The sequence below is a fragment of the Macaca fascicularis genome, chromosome 6 (genome assembly GCF_037993035.2).
Source record: "Macaca fascicularis isolate 582-1 chromosome 6, T2T-MFA8v1.1".
Lineage (NCBI taxonomy): Eukaryota > Metazoa > Chordata > Mammalia > Primates > Cercopithecidae > Macaca > Macaca fascicularis.
In genome coordinates, this window is record NC_088380.1 from 134,094,094 (window position 1) to 134,116,729 (window position 22,636).

General features: G+C 35.1%; 1 protein-coding gene across 1 annotated transcript in view; it reads left to right on the top strand.

The window, feature by feature from the left end:
* The window catches only part of PRRC1 (proline rich coiled-coil 1), a 33,126-nt gene that overhangs the window by 6,230 nt on the left and 4,260 nt on the right, over positions 1-22,636 (top strand). Inside the window, exons 3-8 of the mRNA XM_045394186.2 lie at positions 645-1,034; positions 2,735-2,895; positions 6,429-6,531; positions 9,872-10,035; positions 15,679-15,782; positions 19,290-19,392. Of these exons, the coding sequence (XP_045250121.2) occupies positions 645-1,034; positions 2,735-2,895; positions 6,429-6,531; positions 9,872-10,035; positions 15,679-15,782; positions 19,290-19,392 (1,025 nt within the window). The remainder of the gene's footprint in view (positions 1-644; positions 1,035-2,734; positions 2,896-6,428; positions 6,532-9,871; positions 10,036-15,678; positions 15,783-19,289; positions 19,393-22,636) is intronic.

A 22,636-nucleotide genomic window follows, 5' to 3' on the forward strand; every position in this document is an offset into this window, starting at 1 on the left:
TTTTTTGAGACGGAGTTTCACTTGTCGCCCAGGCTGGAGTGTAGTGGTGCGATCTCATCTCACTGCAACCTCCGCCTCCCAGGTTCAAGTGATTCTCCTGCCTCAGCCCCCGGAGTAGCTGCGATTACAGGCAAACTTGCCACCATGCTCAGCTAATTTTTGTATTTTTGGTAGAAAGGGGGTTTCACCATTTTGGCCAGGCTGGTCTCAAACTCCTGACCTAAGGTGATACACCTGCCTCGGCCTCCCAAAGTCCTGGGATTATAGGTGTGAGCCACTGCACTTGGCCTACTGATCTATGACTTTGTGGTGATTAACCTATCTGAGGCTTCAGGGCATACGTTTATATGCTCAAACTAGGGATGAAAAATTGCTTTATTTTATTAAAAATACACCAAAACAACCCAAAAAGCAAAAGGGAACAATACCATAGGTTCATACAGCTGCTTCTTTTACTTATGGGGGTTGAAAGTCATTTACACTCAATTACATTTGTTGTATATTTTAAATTACACATTTTAAAAGAATTCTTATGATATGCTCTGGTAAGTTTAAAAATTTTGCAAGGAAATAATGAGATAGTTTGTAAACTAAATAAAAAACATTTCTAATTCTGTGGTTTTATCCTCTCCACTTTTTTCTAGCGGCAACCAGTTCTTTTTCTTCTCCAAATGTATCCTCTATGGAGTCCTTCCCGCCACTCGCATACTCTACTCCTCAGCCGCCCCTTCCTCCTATGAGGCCTTCAGCGCCATTACCTTTTGTGCCTCCTCCTGCAGTTCCTTCTGTCCCACCACTTGTTACTTCTATGCCACCTCCTGTTTCTCCATCAACTGCTGCTGCCTTTGGTAATCCTCCTATATCCCACTTCCCACCTTCAACTTCTGCTCCAAACGCTCTTTCACCTGCACCGCCTTCGGGTCCTCCTATATCAGGATTTTCTGTTGGTTCAACTTACGACATTACAAGGGGACATGCAGGGAGAGCTCCCCAGACACCCCTGATGCCATCATTTTCTGCACCTTCAGGAACAGGTAATTCTCTCTTATTAATACTTTGAAATACATGGCTATTAATTAATGTTTTATTCTTTTTAAAAATAATAGCTTTATTGAGATGTAATTTATGTACTCTACAGTTCACCCAATTTAAGCATACAGTTCCATTGTGAGTTTACATACAGAATTGTGCATCCCTTGTCACAATTTTATAACCTTTTCATAACTTTAAAAAAGAAACCCTATACTTTTTAGCAATCAGCCCCTACTGTCCCCCAAATCCTCACAGCTCTAGGCAACTACTAATCTACTTTTTATGTATATAGATTTGCTTATCCTGGTCATTTCATATAGATGGCATCATATAATACGTGGTCTTTTGTGACTGGCAACTTTCACTTAAATATTTTCACTTAACTATTTCACTTAAATATTTTCAAGGTTCATCCATGTTATAGCATTTGTCAGTACTTCATTCCTTCCTTTTCATGGAATAATATTCCAGTGTATGAATGTGTACACCACATTTCGTTTATTCAGTTAATCAGTTAATGTTGGGTTGTTTCCACTTTGTGGCTGTTTAGATAATGCTGCTATAAATATTTGTTTACAAATTTTTATATGGACATGTTTTTATTTTTCTTGGGTGTCTGCCTAGGCATGGAATTGCTGACTTACATGATAATTCTACACCAAACTGTTTTCTAAAGCAGGTGTACCATTTTACCTTTTTATCAGCATTGGGCGGGGTCCCACTTTCTCTGCATTAACGTTCTTCTCTTTATTCATTTCTTTGGTTTTCAGAGTTACCTGTCTCATGTTTTTGCCATTTAAATTATTAAAATAAGGCTGGTGTAATTTAGTATATGATTTCTTTATGTGATATACAACTCAGTAGATGATTAGTATGGGATGTCAGAAAATTCCAAAATTTTGTCCTAATATTTGTTCATTTATAGCGAAATTTGAAGGTGAAATCTGAGTTTTTTTAAGTTTTACTGAAAAAATTATCAGGACTGACTGTTCCAGGGAGTAGTGTTTTTTTAGCCAGGTAAAAATTCAGAAACAAACAAAACCTCATGTATGCCAAAAGGTTGTGATATCAGGTCATTTCCTTTCCTAGGTCAGTTACATCTACTTGTTTTGTGTCTTTGGAATAATTGTTGCAAACGAGTTATCAAAACTTTGTCCTTGTCATCCTCTGCCTGTTGTTTCTCATTTTAGGGAAAAGAAGCAACTTTGCTGTGATTTTTATTATCTGTCTTTCCCCGTCTACCTTTACAAATGAGACTTATTGCAGAGTACAAGTACTATATTTATGTCTATGTATATGTGAATTTTCTTTTTGAGTTAACATGAAGTATGTAGAGTACGTGTAAGAATTGCATGCTTTTTTGTGATGAACTTCAGTGCTCAATTAATTTTATGGATTAAAGAGACCTGAACTACAGCTGTTCATATCCAAGTGCTGAATAGGACAGACCTGAAGAACTTTTGGATATGTGCTTTTTGTCGATTTTCAGGATACTTGGTGTAAGACTATGTAAAGGGAAATACATTTCTCTTTGGAAATTCTGTTTAATTTGCATTTTATAAAGGTTTGTGTTAATCTTTGAGTTTATAACTCAGTCTTCAAATGCCTGAATATTAATATTAAAGTTGTTTGAGCTACTCCTTTTTATAGGAAAAAGTTTATGGAATAAATTATACATATTAAAATTTTTGCCTTTGACTAGGTCTTTTGCCAGCTCCTATTACTCAGCAAGCCAGTTTGACACCTCTGGCACAGGGAACTGGAACCACATCAGCCATTACTTTCCCAGAGGAGCAAGAAGACCCTAGAATTAATAGAGGTCAGGATGAAGCATCTGCTGGTGGAATCTGGGGTTTTATTAAGGTAAGAGGTATTTAAAAATTATGTTTAATTTTCTAATTTTAAAACTAATAGTTTTTGTTAGAGAAAATTTTGAAAATATAGAATGGCACAAGGAAAAATAAAATTCTTTTTTATTAGCAGTTTTCTGTAGCTGCTATCAGTCTCTTGCCTATGCATATCTGTGTAAACGTTCCTTTGAATTAAAATCAAATTGAAGTAGTGACTGGTCAGATGGATACTATTTCGTGTTTTCTGGTTTTTACTGAGCATATATCATGGACATCTTCCTGGCCATAAAATATTTTTTTCCGAAATGTATTTTGGGTTTTCTTATGGCTGCTTCACTATACACGCTGTTGCGTTTATTTCCCATGTTTTATTTTGCTATTCTGTCTATTGGCATTTTCTAATTGTAATTATTTTTCTAGATTAGTTGATTTATTTTAATTGACAAAAATTGTATGTGTTTATTATGTACAACATGATGTATATATGAAGTGTGTATACATTCTGGAATGGCTGAATTGAGCTAATTAACATATGCAATACCTCACATACTCACATTTTTTTGTGGTGAGAAAACTTACAAAACCTTAAATATAAGGTTTCATATTTCAAGAATATAATATGTTGTTCTTAACTATAGTCACCATGTTGTAGAAGAGATCTCTTCTAATTGTAATTCTTATCAATAAATCATCATAATGATTAGGTCTGGCATGGTGACTCATGCCTGTAATCTTAACACTTTGAGAAGCCCGGGCAGGGGAATTGCTTGAGCCCAGGAGTTCTATATGAGACCAGCCTGAGCAACATAATGAGACTCAGTCTCTACCAAAAACTTAAAACAATTATCCAGGCATTGTAGCGTGTACCTGTGGTCCCATCTACCCAGAGGCTGAGGTGGTAGGATTGTTTGAGCCCAGGAGGTCCAGGCTGCATGAGCTGTGATCATGATACTGCATTCCAGTCTGAGTGACAGAGTGAGACCCCGTCTCAAAAAAAAAAAAAAAAAAAAAAAAAAAAAACACCAAAAAACTATGATGAGCACTATTGTATGTAAATCTTTATGGACATCTTTTTTTTCCTCTGAATTAATTCCTGATGAACATTTGAGTGAACATTTGAAAAAATTGATACATATTCCACTCTTGGAAGTTTATACCAAAATACACTGGTATAGCATTTTTCACTTGCCAGCAGTAGTTACTAATTTGGACTAGGATATTATCTGATTTGACAGGCAAAAAATAATACCACATTTTAATTTGCTTTCCTTTGCTACTGAATTTGAACATTTTCTCATATGATTTTTAGCCATTTGTATTTTTCTTTTGTGAAATATTGGTTATGTTCTTTGCCTAGTTTTAAATTGGGATGATTTTCTTTTGTTAATTTGTAAGAGTTCCTAATACAGTAAGAGTACTTTCCTGTTTGCGCTCATATGTTGCAGTTTTCTCAACTTTTAGTTTACATTTTAATGTTATTACCCTTTTTGACAAAAAAGTTCTTCAGTTTCAGGAGTCAGTTATATCAATCCCTTCCCTCCCCTCCCCTTCCCTCCCCTCCCCTCCCCTCCCCTCCCCTTCCTGCTCTTGTCACCTAGGCTGGAGTGCAATGGCGCGATATTGGCTTACTGCAACCTTGCCTCCTGGGTTCAAGCGATTCTGCTGCCTCAGCTTCCCAAGTAGCTGGGATTACAGGTGCCTGCCACCATGCCCGGCTAATTTTTTTGTATTTTCAGTAGAGACGGGGTTTCACCATTTTGGCCAGGCTGGTCTCGAACTCCTGACCTCAGGAGATCTACCCGCCTCGGCCTCCCAAAGTGCTGGGATTACAGGCATGAGCCACCGCAGGTGGCCTCTCTTTTTCTTTACATTTTTTTTTCTTTTTTAATGCTAAAAAAGACCTTTTCCCACTATGATACTGTGATAAATGTTTTTCTATGATCCCTTTCTAGTTCCCTTAACGTTTAATTTTTTAGACACTTAGCATTTAATATAGTTGATATTTCTTTACTATACGAGGGAGAGATCAAACTTAATTTTCTTCCAGCTACTCAATGGAGTCTTTCAATATCATATCCCCATTGATTTTTTATGACTCCTTTATCTTCCTTAGGAAATTGTGTGTTAAAATCAGCTTCTGGCCTCTGTATTGTAGTCCATTGCTGTTTCCCTGGTCTTGTAGTAGAGCACACTGTTTTAATTATTTACTTTGTGTTCATTGTACTAATATTTGCTGACGTGGGGATGTGGAGCATTCAGTGATAAGATAGAAAGGACAGTTCAAGTCTGCATTTATAAATGTATATCAGTATTTAGTTGTGTAAGTTGTGTAAGTGGCTGATTTCTCTTTTCTTCTGAATTTTTCTTTACTCATCTTTCCCAATATTTTTCTCCAATGAATTTTGAAATCATTCTGCCAAGTTCCAATATTCAGCTAAGGGTTTGTTTGCAATTTTATTATTATAACTTATTATTATATTAAAGATTTAAAATTGATAGATGGTTGACTGATTTATAGTATTTGAGCTTCATGTTTCAGGAATGTGGCATTTTTCTAAGCTTGTTTTTTTTTTAATACCCCTCTGTACTTTAAAAAAGTTTTTTTTGCATACAGACTACAACATTTTGTCTCTTGTTAGGAGCATGTGTCAGTGTGTTTGTCATGAATTGTAATACCCAGTTCAACTTTATAGGTCTTATAAATAGTAGTAAGTCATGATGTTTCAGCATATGGTTGGTTGGCAGTCTTAAATTTCAATTTTATGAACTAATCTTTTCCTGAGTCACCTTAGTTTAATGGCAGATTGGAAGATGGGGAATCATGGCAGGTTAGTCAGATGCCATCTCAGGAGGCACTGCTTCCTGGAGTGTCTTTTACCCTCTGTGAAATATCGCACAGGAAGGAATACTCAAGACTTGGTTCCTTCTGTCTAGTAATAATGGCTCTAAGAATCCAGAGAAATAGATCTGACTATAAATGGAGAGTTTGGGAATGTATAAAATGAGAAACAAAAAGTAGGAAAAAGAAGAAACTAGTAGAAGATAGCAAAATGTTGTGTGTTAAGGTAATAAGTAACTGTTCTGCCCCCAGATGAGAGGTGTTTTTACTCTTATTTATTTTTTATTAGGGAACAAGTGTGGACTTATGTAGACACCTGATTGGGACCTTTATTTGGGACCCTAAGGGACAAGTTTTGCCCAATCTTTTATATAAATAGGTAGAAATGAAATTATATATATGTAATAAATATATGTATATAAACACATATATATGTATATATATAGTATAGCATCCTTTCCATACCCGTGTTACTCAAAGCGTGGTCTGTAGATTGCTGCTGGTCTGCACACTGCTATGAGTCAGGAAGAAAAATTGAGAGTATCATTTAGAAACTTAATAGCCATTTGATATTGTCATGACCTTATATGTCTTACAGAAGTACTGGTTTAGGGTGCATTGGAAACTTAAAAAAGTTTTCTTCACAATCATGGTCATGGTGTTCCTCACTTAGAGTAAATACTTACATATTAATTTGTTTTATGCAGGGTGTGGCTGGGAATCCTATGGTGAAGTCTGTGCTTGATAAGACAAAACATTCAGTAGAAAGCATGATTACAACGCTGGACCCTGGCATGGCTCCCTATATCAGTATGTACTTAAGTTAGACCAGTGTCTGCCATTTTTTTAAAAGTGTATATACATGTCAGCCACTAATTGTAATTTTCTGTTTCCACTGATTGTGTAATCAGTGGAAATTCCTGTTATGTTCTTGCATTAATTTGATTGTCAGTCTTAGTTTTTGGTGTTACTAATTCATCTTTTTTAAAAGTCATCATTAAGTAACTTTTGAAAATCCCACAGAATGATCTTAGAAGGAGTAAAAGCCGTGAGTTATTAGTATGCTTGCTGATTTTAATTTTAAATACAGGTTAACATAGCTTTATATGAATTTTACTTTATTCACTACTGACATTTGAAGTAATGCTTGTTTCATACTTTTTTTTTTACATTTCTCCTGTTATCTGTTTTAATTAAATGTGTTTATGTAATTGAGGAATAATATTTTTGGAGTAAGCAAATCTAGTTAATAATATCTGATGACTGGGTATATTGGGAAAGCTATTTTTAACCACCTCTGAACACTAATCATCCAGAATCTTCCAGACAGTTGATAGATACTGTCTGCTATTTAATTTTTATGTGCATGTCCAATATGTGAAAAAATACCACTTACAAGTCTCAGTGACCAATTATTAGTAATTCTGTAAAAGATAACTTTTAAGTCAAAATTGTGCAGCAGGTACCTGAACAGAGATTTCAGTGGCAATAAAAAGCCAATAGCTTTCACAAGTCTTGACTAGTTGGTAGTTTACTGTCTAGTAAATATCAAAGGAGAAGGCCTAGCAATGGTTAAGTGTCTTTATTGAATGCTTCTGCCAGACACTTTCTCATAAGAGCTCTGCAAGGTAGGTATTTTCCTCAAGTTTTGCATGAGGAACCTAGGTTTATAGGGATGTAAGTTATCACCCTAGATCACACAACTTGCTGAAGCTGTATTGAACTTACGTTCAAATTTTTTACAGTTAGCCACTTTGCTTCCCTTGTAGTAGAAAATTGAATCGAGCATTAAATCAGCTGAGTTGTTCTTTGTGTTTGTAACTGTCCAAAGGATTCAAAATTGGACTCTGCCATATATGTTCTTTTCTTTGCAAGTACATGTTTTGAATGAAGGAAACAGTATTTTTGGAGCTTTTGCTGTTTTAATGGCTGTACTATGTTAGACTGTGAAAGCAATTACCTTATTTAATCCTTAGAGCAAACCCTATGAGGTGCCAGGTGTTTTTCTTCTTTTCTTTTTTTTTGAGACAGGGTCTCACTCTGTCACTCAGACTGGAGTGCAGTGGCAAGATCTCAGCTCATTACAACCTCTGCCTCCTGGGTTCAGGCTATTCGTGTGTCTCAGTCTTCTGAGTAGCTGGGACCACAGTCATGTGCCACCACGTCCAGCTAATTTTTGTATTTTTAGTAAAGATGGGGTTTCTCCATGTTGGCCAGGCTGGATGGCAAGTATTTTTCTACAAAGAAACAAGCTCAGTGACTTCCCCAAGGTGAAGAAGCTAGTAAATGATAAAAGCAGAGCTCATACCCAAGGAAGTTTCTCAGACCACTAGTCTTCATGACACCAAGAAAAATGTGTAACACTGAGGGGAAAAAAGAAAGGTACAGAAATGAAATTTCTATTATTAGCAAATGTCATAACTTAATCAGCTTTAAAAAGTAATAAAATTGAATTCAAAAAAGCTGACACTTTTACTGACAGCAGAGCATCACCATTCTTACCTAACAAAACAACTCAAAGTAAATCTTAAGGTTTTTTAGTTTTTGTTTTTGTTTTTTTTTTTTTTGAGATGGAGTCTCACTCTATCGCCAGGCTGGAGTGCAGTGGCGAGATCTCGGCTCACTGCAACCTCCAGCTCCCGGGTTCAAGCGATTCTCCTGCCTCAGCCTCCCGAATAGCTGGAACTAAAGGTGCATGCCACCACGCCCAGCTAATTTTTGTAGTTTTAGTAGAGACGGGGTTTCACCATGTTGGCCAGGATGGTCTCGATTTCTTGACTTTGTGATCCTCCCATCTCGGCCTCCCAAAGTGCTGGGATTACAGACGTGAGCCACCGTGCCCAGCCATCTTAAGGTATTTTTATACAGATATTCTAGGAATCACTTGATGTAACAATTTCAAATGTGTCAAGAAACGCAGAAAGTATTAGAAATGGCAGGACTACTCATCACAAGCTGAAAAGCCATTTTGAGCTGAAGCTTAATGGAGCAGTACTTAGCTAAGATCAAGAGATGTGTCCCATGTGGAGAAAAAAAGTGAAAAAAAAAGTATATTCTTCCTTTCTTTTGTGTTCTAGTAGCTTCTGACGTTTCCAGTAAAGATGTAATCTGTGAAACATGTCAGTCAGGAAAAAGAGATCCATTGTTTTTATTTTTTTTATTTTTATTTTTTTTGAGACGGAGTCTCGCTCTGTCGCCCAGGCTGGAGTGCTGTGGCCGGATCTCAGCTCACTGCAAGCTCCGCCTCCCGGGTTCCCGCCATTCTCCTGCCTCAGCCTACCGAGTAGCTGGGACTACAGGCGCCCGCCACTTCGCCCGGCTAGTTTTTTGTATTTTTTAGTAGAGACGGGGTTTCACCGTGTTAGCCAGGATGGTCTCGATCTCCTGACCTCGTGATCCGCCCGTCTCGGCCTCCCAAAGTGCTGGGATTACAGGCTTGAGCCACCGCGCCCGGCCTAGATCCATTGTTTTTAAAACCCAAATATTTGAAAATACCTCTCACTATTCCACATGATATTTATTAGGGAAAAACAGCCTGGTTTCTAGGGCACAATGTTTTACATTATAAACAATTTTCATGAAAAATCTTTTTTGCTATTAATGCCAAATACCAGAATGTGCCGTGTTTAGAACCAGGGCTTTGAATTCATTGTATCAGAAACGTTAAGATTTCTATTTGTGGTATATGCTCAGAACATTGTGGGGATATTTAATAAAAAGCTTGATGACCCCATATTTAAACTATTTTCTAGGTAAAAAGTATATTTCATGGTAGTCCTTGTTTAGTGCGTAACTTCTATGCAGCTCTTTGACAAATCACTTACTATCAGTAAGTCTTTATTTTAATTTTCCATAAATAGAGTATACTAAATGTGTAACTTACACTTAACAAGCCAGATACGTAATTTCTGGCTTGTGATATGTAATGTCAATTTTAAGTCCTGACATTAGTACTATGTAGATAAGTTACCTTGGTCAAAACTTTGTTGGTCTCAGTTTTCTCAACCATATAAAAAAGATAATGATCTATAGCTTGCATGGTTTTATGAAACTGGTAATAATTATGTAAATTAGATGTCAGCACCTGGTATGATAGTAATTATGAAAATTTCATTAATTTGAAATTTAAATTTTCCTCTGGTCTTTGTAGAATCTGGAGGTGAATTGGATATTGTTGTGACCTCAAATAAAGAAGTAAAAGTTGCTGCTGTCCGAGATGCCTTCCAGGAGGTCTTTGGTTTAGCTGTGGTTGTAGGGGAATCTGGACAGTCCAATATTGCCCCACAACCAGTGGGCTATGCAGCTGGATTGAAAGTGAGTAATAGAACACCATTTTCAGGACATAGAAACTGGCATTTAATTTTTTCATAATTCAGATAATCTGTTGTCTCTATGGAGCTAATAGGCTTTTCCATACTGAAATAGCGATGAACTTTGGTTTTAGTGGACAGCCCTATTGTATTATGAAGATATAGTGGAGTTTTAATTTAAAGAAATCTAAGATAGGTTTTGATTATTGTGGGAGCGAAAGAAACATTGAGAGAGCACAAAAAGAGAGTAGTTAGTCCTAAACGAGATCTTCTTAATCCAGCATTAACATTCAAATCAATTACTGAGATGATAATATCCCTTGAATCCCATAAACTTTTTGTTATCCCTATTGATAATGCTTAAAAATGTGTAAGTTCTAAGAATTCCATCCTCTCTTTCATACTTTATTTTCCTCTCTTTGTATTATTACCAGCATACAGTCATACAAGAACAAATGAACAGTTCATTGGCATACAAACATCTTTCCCACCTTGAAAAAAAAAGAAAAAACCAAAGGAAACCCCAACAAATCTTTGACCTCCCTTCCTCTGTAACTTAATGACCTATTTTGCTTCCTTTTGCAGCTAAACTCCAAAGAGTTGCCAGCACTTTTCTTGTATCCTTTTCACATTCAGTTAATTCTGCCTCAGTTAGGCTTTCACGTCCAGCACTCCACTGATAGTGCTCTCAAGCTCATGCTAATGTTCTCCATCTTATTTGACTTATCAGAGGCTTTTGAGACAGTTGATCATGCACTTCTCTTTAATGCTTTTTTCACTTGACTTCCAGGATACCACACTTTAGTTTTTCCCTCCTTCATTGATTGCTCGCTCCTTCTGTACTTCCTTTGCTGATTCCTCCTCTTTCCAGTCTTCTGACGGTCACCTTCTCCTTATCAGTTAACTCTCAGACTATCCCATGGCTTTAAATACCATCTCTGTGCTGACAGTACCAAATTTAAATCTCCACCTGAGACCTTTCTGTAGATTCTTGATTTATATATAAGTTGGCTTTTTGACAACTTTTCTTGAATATCTCAAACTTAATATGTCTAGAACTTTACTTCTTTCCTCCACATTTGCTCCTTCTAGCCTTCTCCAACTTAATTGATGGCAGTTCTATCCTTCCGTTTTCTCAGGCAAGAAACCTTGGAGTCAGCCCTGACTTCTCTCATTACCCACTTCTCATCCATCAAGAAATCTTATTTGTAAGACAGACAGTTCTTGTTTTTCAACATAATTATGTTCTATAACGTTGCTACACACTGAATTCATGAATATTGAGCCATTGCTCCCAGGGGAAATATGATGGTTAGGTACCTGTGGGCCTCTGGTCACATTTTGGCCAACCTGTCAATACGTAACTTTGTTTTATGCTTCTTTCTGTTTAAATACATTTTTATACACATACATGCACATATTTTTGATTCATTAATATTGAACTCTCACAATCAGCAGTACTATAACTCATGCTTGAATGCAGCTTATTTAACACACTTGTTTTCTCAGTAAGGCATATCATAATCTTCTGCTTAGGAACACTACAGCGCTCCAGCACTACACTTGGGGGCCATTTGAAAACAGCAGTTAACATCAACAAACACAAATATGCAAAAAAGAGGTGCTAAATAGACCCCAAAAAGGATACCTGTTTACATTATGTCAGCTGAAAGAAGAAGACAGGGCACTGCCTTGTTCAACCTCAGCTAGGAGTGTATGCATCAGGCAACTCAAATTTCTCATAGCTCTGTGCATGTCCGATTTTGAGGTTGTAAATAAATTTCAGTGTGTAGTCAACTTTACAATTACGTAGAATCCACAAAAATAATAGGATCAACTGTATTTATGTTTAAGGATAAATGCATTTTCATATATGACATTCTGTTACTTAAAGGAGCTTATAATAGCCTGCATTTATAGAGAACATCCCATGAGCCAGGCACATAGACCCTTTACCTGCATTCATTTAATGCCTGTAAAGCATTGGAATGAGGTAATTGACATAGCATATTTCACTGGGGAAAAAGTCTGTTGCATTAATTATAATTAGTCACTAAACACAAACCCACACTGACACTAGATTAATTTTTAATTCTACTAGGTAGTGCTACATAAGTTTGAGGTGCTCTTTGAGTTGTATTTAGTACTTTATTTAAATAGAATATGAAGTCCTTTTACACATATGCGTACTCACTGCCAAACCACTTTTCTGTATTAGGGGCTATTAGGCAGTAGTTATACTCTATCTAAATGTAATGCATTGTATATAATATGAATTAAATTACATGTTTTCTGCCTTTTCACCTTTCACAGTGGTCTGTCCTTACACACACAGCAGAGCTGCCAAAAGCACATGCACTTTGAAATGCTTCTTTTCTGTAGTAGGTTTCTCTTGAATTCGAGCCTTAGTGTACATTGCCAATAAGATTTTCTTTGGTCATAGGTGTTTAGACTTAATAAAATTTAGCAAAACTAACTGATGGCTGTAGGGTTTGAATTTAATCTAGAAATGAAAAAAAAAAGTACAGTAAATGGGTAAAATAAGTATGTATACATAATAATTGTACATTAAACCAGTTATATATATATACAGACACATATATACACAGACATATATATGACAAACCATAAGCATTTATATGGGTGAGTTTTAGTTGAAAGACTAGAACATGTCACATACTTAGATTGAGAATGTATTTCAAGATTTCCCAGGAGGTTTTGCAAGTTGGAAAGAGTTTATAGGTCTAAGAAGGAAGACTTTTCAAGATTTAGTTGCAGAGCGTAAACTGAAAAAAATCCTAAATAGAAATAGGTTATTAGACAAAATGGTGAGTTCATTTCACTGAAATTAGAGACTAAAATGAGGGTTTTCTCTAAATTGTGAAGCATTATATAAATGTGATATGGAAGTTGGTAACCTTATTTGATGGAAATTATTGTAGTTGCATTTATCTTGTTATAATAGCATTTGACAGATTATTTTACTGCTGATTTTTATCCTTCAAATTTACACATATGAATTTTTCCCACAATTTTCAGTACAAGCTCAAAACTAAAATTCATTGAAACTAATATATCAGAAAGTGATTTGTAAATTTGTCGTTTTTTTTTTTTTTTCCCAGAAACAGTAGAGGGAGCTAATGAGAAGAAAAATAATGTAGAATCTTAGAGTATAAAATTTTAACCTTTTTTCTCCCCAATCAGATTTTATTTGAAGTAAATGGGTTTTCTGAACTAAACTTAAGTTGCCTTTTAGAAATAGGAAATTATTTAAGGAAGTAAATCAGTCCAGCTAAAATTAAAGTTAGGAAGCTTCTAGAACTTTTATGCTGAATATTAACTTTATTGAAAAGCCAGTTGTAGTTATGACTACTGTTTTATATAGTTTTATATTCAACAAATATAGTATCTATAAGCATTTATGAAAATATATAAAATTTTAACTATTCACTGAACCAAGTTGCTTAGTATAAGCTCTTATAGTATTGTTCTTCAGTTCTGAAATGATTATTTTAATATGGTCTCTAAACTACCTGATTCTTGATCTCTTATATTGCTAAAAAATAAAATTTCATTCTCAAAACATTGGTAGGGACTAATATTAAAATGTCTGTATTTGGAACTCCAAAAGAGGCCACATTTAATTAATGTAGTGGTCAGAGGAAAAAGAAAGGCCAGATATAATCCCGTTTTCATTTTCTTACGGATTTTATAAAAAAAAAAAAACAACAAAAAAAAACTTGTCTACCTAGCTTATTATCCTGTTTCTTGCAGGAACTAATTAATTTTAATTGTTTTGTGAATCCTGTGAAATATAAAGCTCTGTGCTGTAGGATAGTGAAAAATGAACAAACTGAGTCTCTGTTCCCTGGAAGCATAAAATCTAGGAATATTTTGTTGTAGTGCATAGCTGAGATATCACTTTCAAAGGGTTTGGGGATGAATCTCTTTACATCTTACTAATCCCTTAATAGTTTTTACTGAATTAACGTTTACTTAAGCTTTTTAAAAATCAAACTTTAGCCATAACTGCCTCATGGGAGGAGTGAATTAAGCAAATTTGTAACATCCAGTATAAATAATTAAGTACATCTTATCTGTTACATTGCTTTCAAAATCAACAGCTGCCTCTTTAAGTGTTATTAGATTTGGTGATGCCATGTTTACACTATTTGTATTCTTAACATTGACCACATAGGCCTTCAGAAGCCTTTATTTTTTTCTTTGTTCAGTTTTTTTATGTGGTAAGTTCTTAGTGAGAACACCTATTAAGTTAGGCACTTTGCTGGAAACTAGAGGTAGAAGAGTGAGCAAAAATATACAGTCTTGGTTTTATTGTACTTTAAATCCTATCATCTTCATCATTTTTTTTCTTTTTTTTTTGAGACGGAGTCTCGCTCTGTTGCCCAGGCTGGAGTGCAGTGGCCGGATCTCAGCTCACTGCAAGCTCTGCCTCCTGGATTTACGCCATTCTCCTGCCTCAGCCTCCCGAGTAGCTGGGACTACAGGCGCCTGCCACCTCGCCCGGCTAGTTTTTTGTATTTTTAGTAGAGACGGGGTTTCACCATGTTAGCCAGGATGGTCTCGATCTCCTGACCTTGTGATCCGCCCGTCTCGGCCTCCCAAAGTGCTGGGATTACAGGCTTGAGCCACCGCGCCCGGCCTCATCTTCATCTTTACAAGCTAATATCTTAAATTGTCTTACACATTCTCGTTCAGTTGTCACTTTCTCTTCTTTATTTCAGTTGTCTCTGAAATAGAGTTTTCTCGAGATGTGTCCTAGCCTTCTTAATTTTCATTTGCATGAGAATTGACCATTTAATCTGATATTGTCTGTTTAACTCTGCTGTCCTTATAAGAATTATCAATGGCTACTTTTGTTCAGACTTTTTATCTTGTGTTTTGAACACATGTTCATCACATTGTTCGTGGTTAGCTTTTATGAAATGGTTCAGATAAAAGCAAAAAACAGAAACCTTTTCCCTGAGTAATCCAGCTTTTAATTTTCTATTACATATAATCAGTTCATGATTTTGAGTTATCTGTACAGTGTTCTCAACCATTCAGTTTTGCTTCTTTAATGGTAATTATTTTGTTGAATAAGCTGTGGTGTAATGTATACAGTGTATACATTTGCAGCTTTTTATTTTAAGTAACTGGCCATTTTGGTGCATGTATATTTAAAAGGAATCAGAAGAAAGAGAAAAACGTATTTATTATTGATATGATTGTCTACCTGAAAATTTCAAGAGCGAGTTAACTGCAAAACTGCTGGAGCTGATAAAAACTTTGTATGTAATAAGATGGCCTCTTGCCAGATCAACATTAAAAAAATACAGTTTTCTTAAATTATTTAATAGTAACAATCAATAAGAAAATATAATATAAAAATAATCCACTTCACAATAGCAACCAACGTCATAATGCATATGGAATAATTTGGAAGGTGTACCCCAGACTGTTGATACTGAGGAAATATAATTGTACTTTGTTGTTTTTTACTCTATATTTTTGTATTGTTTGAATGTTTACAGTGAGTATATATGTGTTTGCCTATAAATGTATGCATGTGTTGTGTAATCATAAATTAGTATATTTAATATTTAGTAATTTGAAATGGTTTCTAACCTCTGCCATTGTTGTTTAGGGTGCCCAGGAACGGATAGATAGCTTGCGTCGAACTGGGGTGATCCATGAAAAACAGACAGCTGTGTCAGTAGAAAACTTCATTGCAGAATTGCTGCCTGACAAGTAAGAAGGTTATTATGTTTCTCTTGGAAGCAAAATATAATTGAGTCTGGGAGTTGACACTGAATACTTAGCAAAAAGTGTCTCCTGTTTTATGACCAGAGAGAAAAGTATATTTTGATGCTGGCTTATATCACTTAACTAGCTGTGTGTCTTGCATGACTTAGCTGGCATTTCTATCCTTGTGTCTCTTTTAATTCTAAAATGGAGATGGTCATGCCTGCTTTCTGATATCATGCTAATAGTTACTTATTAAAATGGCACTAAGTATAACATGATAGAGTTTGTGTGGATATAACTGACCATGAGTAGCAAACACAATTATTCACATAGTTATTCAAAGTCATGGAATGTATGGGCAAGAAGGCCTGATGGCATTCACTAGGTTTGAGTTTCTAGTGAGCACTGTCTCTCCTGTACTCATAATAGTTTAGAAAAACCTCCAGACAGCATAATTCATCATCGTTTTTGAGGGCTATGCATTTTTAATAGGTGGCTTTTTATGGGAAAAATTTTTAATTTGCTTAATTGATTTATGTTAAAATAACTTCCCTTTGTTGAAATTTACCTTCTTTGGTAAATGCATTGTGGTTTTGTTGTTTTTATTTTTTATTTGTTTGTTCAGTGTTGAATAACAATGGGCATAGCATTTTGTGGCTTGTAATATGCAAAATATATCCTCCAACTTTGAGGCATATTATAGGCCAGTGGGAGAGAAGATATATGTAGTACACAGATGAGCAGTTTTAAGTAATTATATAAAGAGAAACATAATTTTTTGCTGACAGGAAATATGTAAAATTTCAGTGGAGGTAACCGTGGAGATAGTGTCAGGTGAAATTCATGAATAATTAGGGCTTGAACCGGATTTTGAAGAAGAGGTGAAACTTGGCCAAATGGAGCTCTGAATTCTAGGTTGATAAGTTTCAACTTTCTATGTAAGCACTGAGAAACCATCCAGTGATTATTGTGTCACCTTTTCTGTTAACCTGTTGTTGTTCATTTAATAATTAACATTAGAAATTACAATATGCCTTTTTGATGTATTATAATAAAAATTTTAACTTGTGATAATACTACTATTAATACTATTCACTCCCTTTTCACCTTTTGCGGTGTCATTGTTAAGTATTTTAATTCTGCATATATTTTAAGCTCTTAAAACATAACTGGTAGTGTTCTTTGTAGTCAGTATTTGTTTATTCTCTGAATTCTTTCCTGTGTTTCTGTTTTTCTGTCTGGGGTCATTTTTCTTCTAAAGGAAGCCTAAAATACTTAAACCTTTGATAATACATTACAGTTCAGAGCTGCTCACTACCAGTTCTCTCAGCTTTTGTTTACCGGAAAGTGCTTTAATTCACCTTTATTTTTGCTGGATGTAGAAGTCTAGGTCGGCAGTTTATTTTCTTTCAGCACTTTAAAAATGTCATGATACTGTTTTCTGGCTTCTGTCATTTCTGTTAAAAAGTCTTCTTTCCATCTTCTTGTGTATTATCTCTGTGAAGATAATATGTTGTTTTCTCTGGCTGCTTTTAGGGTTTTCTCTGTTGTTTTGTTTTTTGCAGTTTTAGCGTGGTATGATTATATGTATTAGCTTGCTTACTTGCTCTCATAATTATTTTTTGTGGATTCGCTGAGCTTCTTGATTCTGTGGATTAGTATCTTCAGTTTTGGAAATTCTTTACAATTATGTCTTCAAAACTTGCTTCTGGCCCATTCCTCCCTCTTCTCTTTGTAGGACCTTAATTACATGCCCATTCACCTTTGACAGTGTCTCACATTGTCAGATTTTTTTTCCCACTCTTTTTTCTCTCTGTTCTTGAGTTTTGACATTTTCTATTCACCTGTCTTCAGGTTCACTAATCCTGCCTTCTGCTGTTTCCAGAGTGTTGTTAAACTCTTACATAGAGTTGTTACCTTTTAAAACATAGATTCAATTTATCTCTTGAGTGCCTATATCTTTTAATCTAGTTGGACTACCTTTACCTCTCTTTTCTTGAATATGTGAACCATAGTTACTTTTAAATCCTTATTTACTAATTCCAATATCAGAGTCACTTGGGGGTCTGTTTTAGTCTCCTTTTTCCTTTTGGTTTGAATATATGGTGCTGTCTCTCTGAATGCATAGTAATCTTTGAAAACCCTTGTTTAGAAAACAAAACAAAACTCTAGAGTCTTTAGGCGATCTTGAGAAGTTTCATCCTTTCTTCTATAATAATAAACACAATTGTAGGGGTGTGAGGAAGGGAGGGTAATGTAGTGTACTTCAGTCACAGTCTGAGCTGAGTCAAGGCTAGGTCGTTGTTCTTAGATATATTCACTGGCATCATAGAAAAAACTCTCCTCATACCTTCAGTAACACTTTTTAGGATGTCCACACCTGAAAGCTTGGTTAGTATGTTATTCATCATAGACATTACGGTCTGCAAATTATGCAAAATAAAGCAAAATAAAATTTAGTTAAACTTGACTTTATGGAGGCTTCACAAATACATTATCTTCATTGAGAAAGTTGTTGTTGTAAAATACAAAATATCTATTAGTCTACCAAATAAAATAAATGTCATTATTTAATGTTTTTAATTTTAAACAGTTTTAGGATACGAACACTATAGACACTATAAAGTGCCATCTTAGTATTCAGTAAAGTTACTTATGTTACTCTATAGTTTACTTGGTTGTTTTTTTGAATGTGTAAATGCAAGTCTACTAATCCATTTTATATTTCATTGCATTTTATTAGATTTACAATAAAAAATAGATATGAAACATTTTCCTGCTTTATATCCTTTTATTGTTTAAATTCATGTTTTGAGGGTATCTGGTGGTTTCATGATTTGGGTTAGCTAAAACTTGGGTGGTACTACAATTGTTTTCACTTAAGTCATTTTAAAAATTTATCATTTTGTATAATATGTAAGTCTTTTCAAAAGAAGAGAAGTGTCCTGAATTTCATGAGGCTGTTTTCAAAGACTGACTCATTGTGAACAATTCAGAAATTGTGATTAGAAGGATTTATTAGTAATGAAGAGAGTATTTGTTAGTATTTCCTCTGAGTGAACTTATTTTTTAATTTGTTATTAACTTAGTTGGGTATATATTCATGACAGAGTTGGTATTATAAAATTTCCCATATTTTAGCAAGTGACAATTGAAAAATATTACTCATTATAAGCAGTTTGCATATACAATGTATGTAAATTTACCTGTTGCATATTTGAGTACCCTTACTTTGATTATTCTCCCTTCCCATGGAAAGGAAGCTTTCCATGATAAGTGTTTTTAAATTATTTTTTCTTTGTGGTTATTGTCTATTTTTTCCTCTTAGAATTAATACAGAGTAATTTTTTCTGTTGTTTTTATGAGTTGTCCTTTTGCAAGTTGATAAGAAAAAGATTTCCTTTTTGAAATCTGTTCTATCTGAATAATAGTACTTGTTTTCTCTTTTTGTCTATTCACGATAAGTTTTATTTGGCATGTAAACCGTCTGAACTCGTATTTCTGTTGCAGATGGTTTGACATTGGTTGTTTGGTGGTTGAAGATCCTGTCCATGGCATTCATCTAGAAACATTTACACAAGCCACACCAGTGCCTTTGGAATTTGTACAGCAGGTTGGTTTTCTCCTTTGCTTTTTCATGATGCTCCAGAGAAACTTGCAATATTGTTTTCGAAATAAAAATTCGTGTTCATTTTTTTGTTAGAAATATGTTCTTGATTTTGTTTCAGTCATTTTTCTTTAGTATTTTTCTTTGCTTTTTAATTTCCTGGTTCTTCCATGTTGTTTTGGTACCTTCCTCCTTTTGTTTTCCAGGTGTCTTTGAAAGGCAATACATTACATGGTTAATCATTATTTCTCTCATTTTTTTCTTTGTTTTTACTCTACGTTCAGGAAAAGATTTACCTTTTCTAGTTGTTTTATGTCCACCTTTCGTTTGCTTTCCCTTTTATCTCACATTTCATTTCCACTGTTATCTCCATTTCCTTTTCCTTGATTTGATTGTCCTCCTGTTCATCTTTAGTGTCTTTAGTGAGGTCAGCATTGGAAACCTTATAGGCACGTGTCTTTAGGTTTTTGGCTGAAAAATGGACCTAATAGTGTACCTATCCACACGGTTTCCAGGAGAATGTAAGTATAAATGATAATCCTTATTCCTCTTTTTTTTTTTTTTTTTTTGGTATGTTTTCTCTAATCCTTTCGTGAACAAAATGGAATATAAATATATACTTGCATTGGAATCTCTGTGATCTTAAGTGGTATTCTATTAACTTTTTTCTGTCATTAATTTCATAAAATTTTTGTTACAGTTGTACTTTGTACATTGTTAAATATCATTTCAAAACTGCCTTTCAAACTTATTTGGGACATGAAGGCATTTGAGAATCTAAGAAAACTATTGGGCTGTCTCCCAAGAAAAATGCATGTGTGTGTACTTTCATGGAAATTTGGCATATGTGTTCATATAATCCCTAAAAGTAACCTCTGGTCTACTTAGACATTTACAGTTTAGAAAGGGGGCTAAGAATTGATGCTTAGAATTTGAAATTTTACTGAAACCTTTATTCCATATTTTCATTGCAGAAGTTCAAGAAAACCTTTTTATAGATATTAACATTAAACTCATTTCACTATGAAGGTGATTAAAGAACTGTAAGTGAATACTATGTATACTGTTATGCCAGTAAATTAGAAAAATTAGGTGAAAGAGTGGATTTTCTAGGAAAATAGAAATTTTGCCGTAGTTAAGAGTATTAGGTTGAACCAGATGACATTGTTGCCTTTGAGGGTCAGAAATAGTTAATATTATTGTCAGTTTCATATGATTCCACTTAATTGAAGCATTAAAATGGAAGAACTTTATGTAACTTAAAAAAAAAACACTGAGTACCGATGGTGTTATAAGTGAGTTCTATAAAATATTCAGAGATGATTCTCTTGCTGTATGAGGTATCAAAAATAGAGTTAGAGAGTTTTCCAGTTAATTCTGTGAGACTAGCCTCTTTTAACTTCAAATGAAATTATAGTCCGAAGAACTAAATGTCAAAGCCATTGGTAAAATTAATAAATAAAATTCAGAAATGTATAAGAACATTGTATCCTGGCCGGGCGCGGTGGCTCACGCCTGTAATCCCAGCACTTTGGGAGGCCGAGACGGGCGGATCACGAGGTCAGGAGATCGAGACCATCCTGGCTAACACGGTGAAACCCGTGTTACTAAACCCGTCTCTACTAAAAGTACAAAAAACTAGCCGGGCGGGGTGGCGGGCGCCTGTAGTCCCAGCTACTCGGGAGGCTGAGGCAGGAGAATGGCGTGAACCCGGGAGGCGGAGCTTGCAGTGAGCTGAGATCCGGCCACCGCACTCCAGCCTGGGTGACAGAGCAAGACTCCGTCTCAAAAAAAAAAAAAAAAAAAAAAAGAACATTGTATCCTGACCATGAAAGATTTGTCCCAAGAACAACAGAATGGTTCAACAATAGTAAATTTATGTAATTCAATATGTGAGCATCTGCATTGAAAGGAGAAAAAAGATTTTGATAAAGTTGAAGGTATTTGCTAGAAATAATCATACTAATAGCTCTTAGCTAACTAGTATTAGACGGGTATGTGTGTACTGCAAAATCAAAGCAAACTTCAGATCTAATAAATAAAACACTGGAAACATTATAATTATGAGGATGCTCCCATCACTGCCACTGTTAACATTGCTGTAGACCTGGGGTCAGCAAACAGCGGCTCACAGCCAAACCTGGCCTGCCATCTGTTTTTGTAAGTAAATTTATTGGAACACGCCCATGCCAGTTTGCTTACTTATTGTTTGTAGCTGCTTTTGTACTATAGCAGCAGAACTGAGTAGTTACAACAGAGAATGTCTGGCCCACAAAGCCTAAAATATTTACCATCTGGCTCTTTTCAGAAGAAGTTTGCTGACTCCTGTGTTAGAAGTCTGACCATTGCAAAGGACAATTTTTATCTTGTTTTTAGGAATATATACTGGAAAGAAGTAGACATGAAAGAATGAAGTGGACTTGTGTGTACCAGTACCAAAAGATAGCTATTACATATTGCTGAGTAAAAGTCAAAAACAGCACATCTAGTATGATCCCATTTACTAGCAGGGGGGTGTATGTGTGTGCTTTAAAATTTTAGTAAGAATAGGGAAAAAGGCCTCAAAAGATACAGAGCAAACTGTTAATAGTGGTTAATTCTGAATAATGGTCTTTAGGGTGTTATTTGCTTTTTACTTTGCTTTTTATTCTGTTTGTTTTATTTTGTGTCATTTGGTTTTAAAATTTAGAAGATACAAAACTGTGTGCATTGAAATGTCTTCTTTTTATCCTCAGCTGTTGAACTCTCCTCCCTGTTTCTTTTTATTCATTCTGAAATGTTTTACACTTTTTTGTTGGAATTTTTTAATTTAAGGGAATAGAAGTCAGCCCTTCAGGTAATTAGAATTATCAGTATATTTTAGTAAAAATCTGGAAATAAATTTCATACAATTTGTACTTGGTTAAACTTAAGTATAAATGATGCTGCACCCCCGTAGAAAACCCCAGCTGTTCTGGATTTTTGCCAATAATATCAAATACCTTGTTTCTAAAAAATGTGGTCCTTGACCTAACATCACAAGTATCACCTAGGAATTTGTTAAAATGCAAATTCTCGGGTCCTAACACAGGACTAGTGAATCAGGAGCTGCATTTTAACAAGATATTCAGGGGATTCATATGCATGCCATAGTTTGAGAAGCACAGTTTTACTGGTGTCTCTGAGGACCTTAGTAGTATATCTGCTGTTTATCTTCTTTGAAATATAGTGAAATACTGATACTGTGGTATACACGTTGGAAAAGAGTACT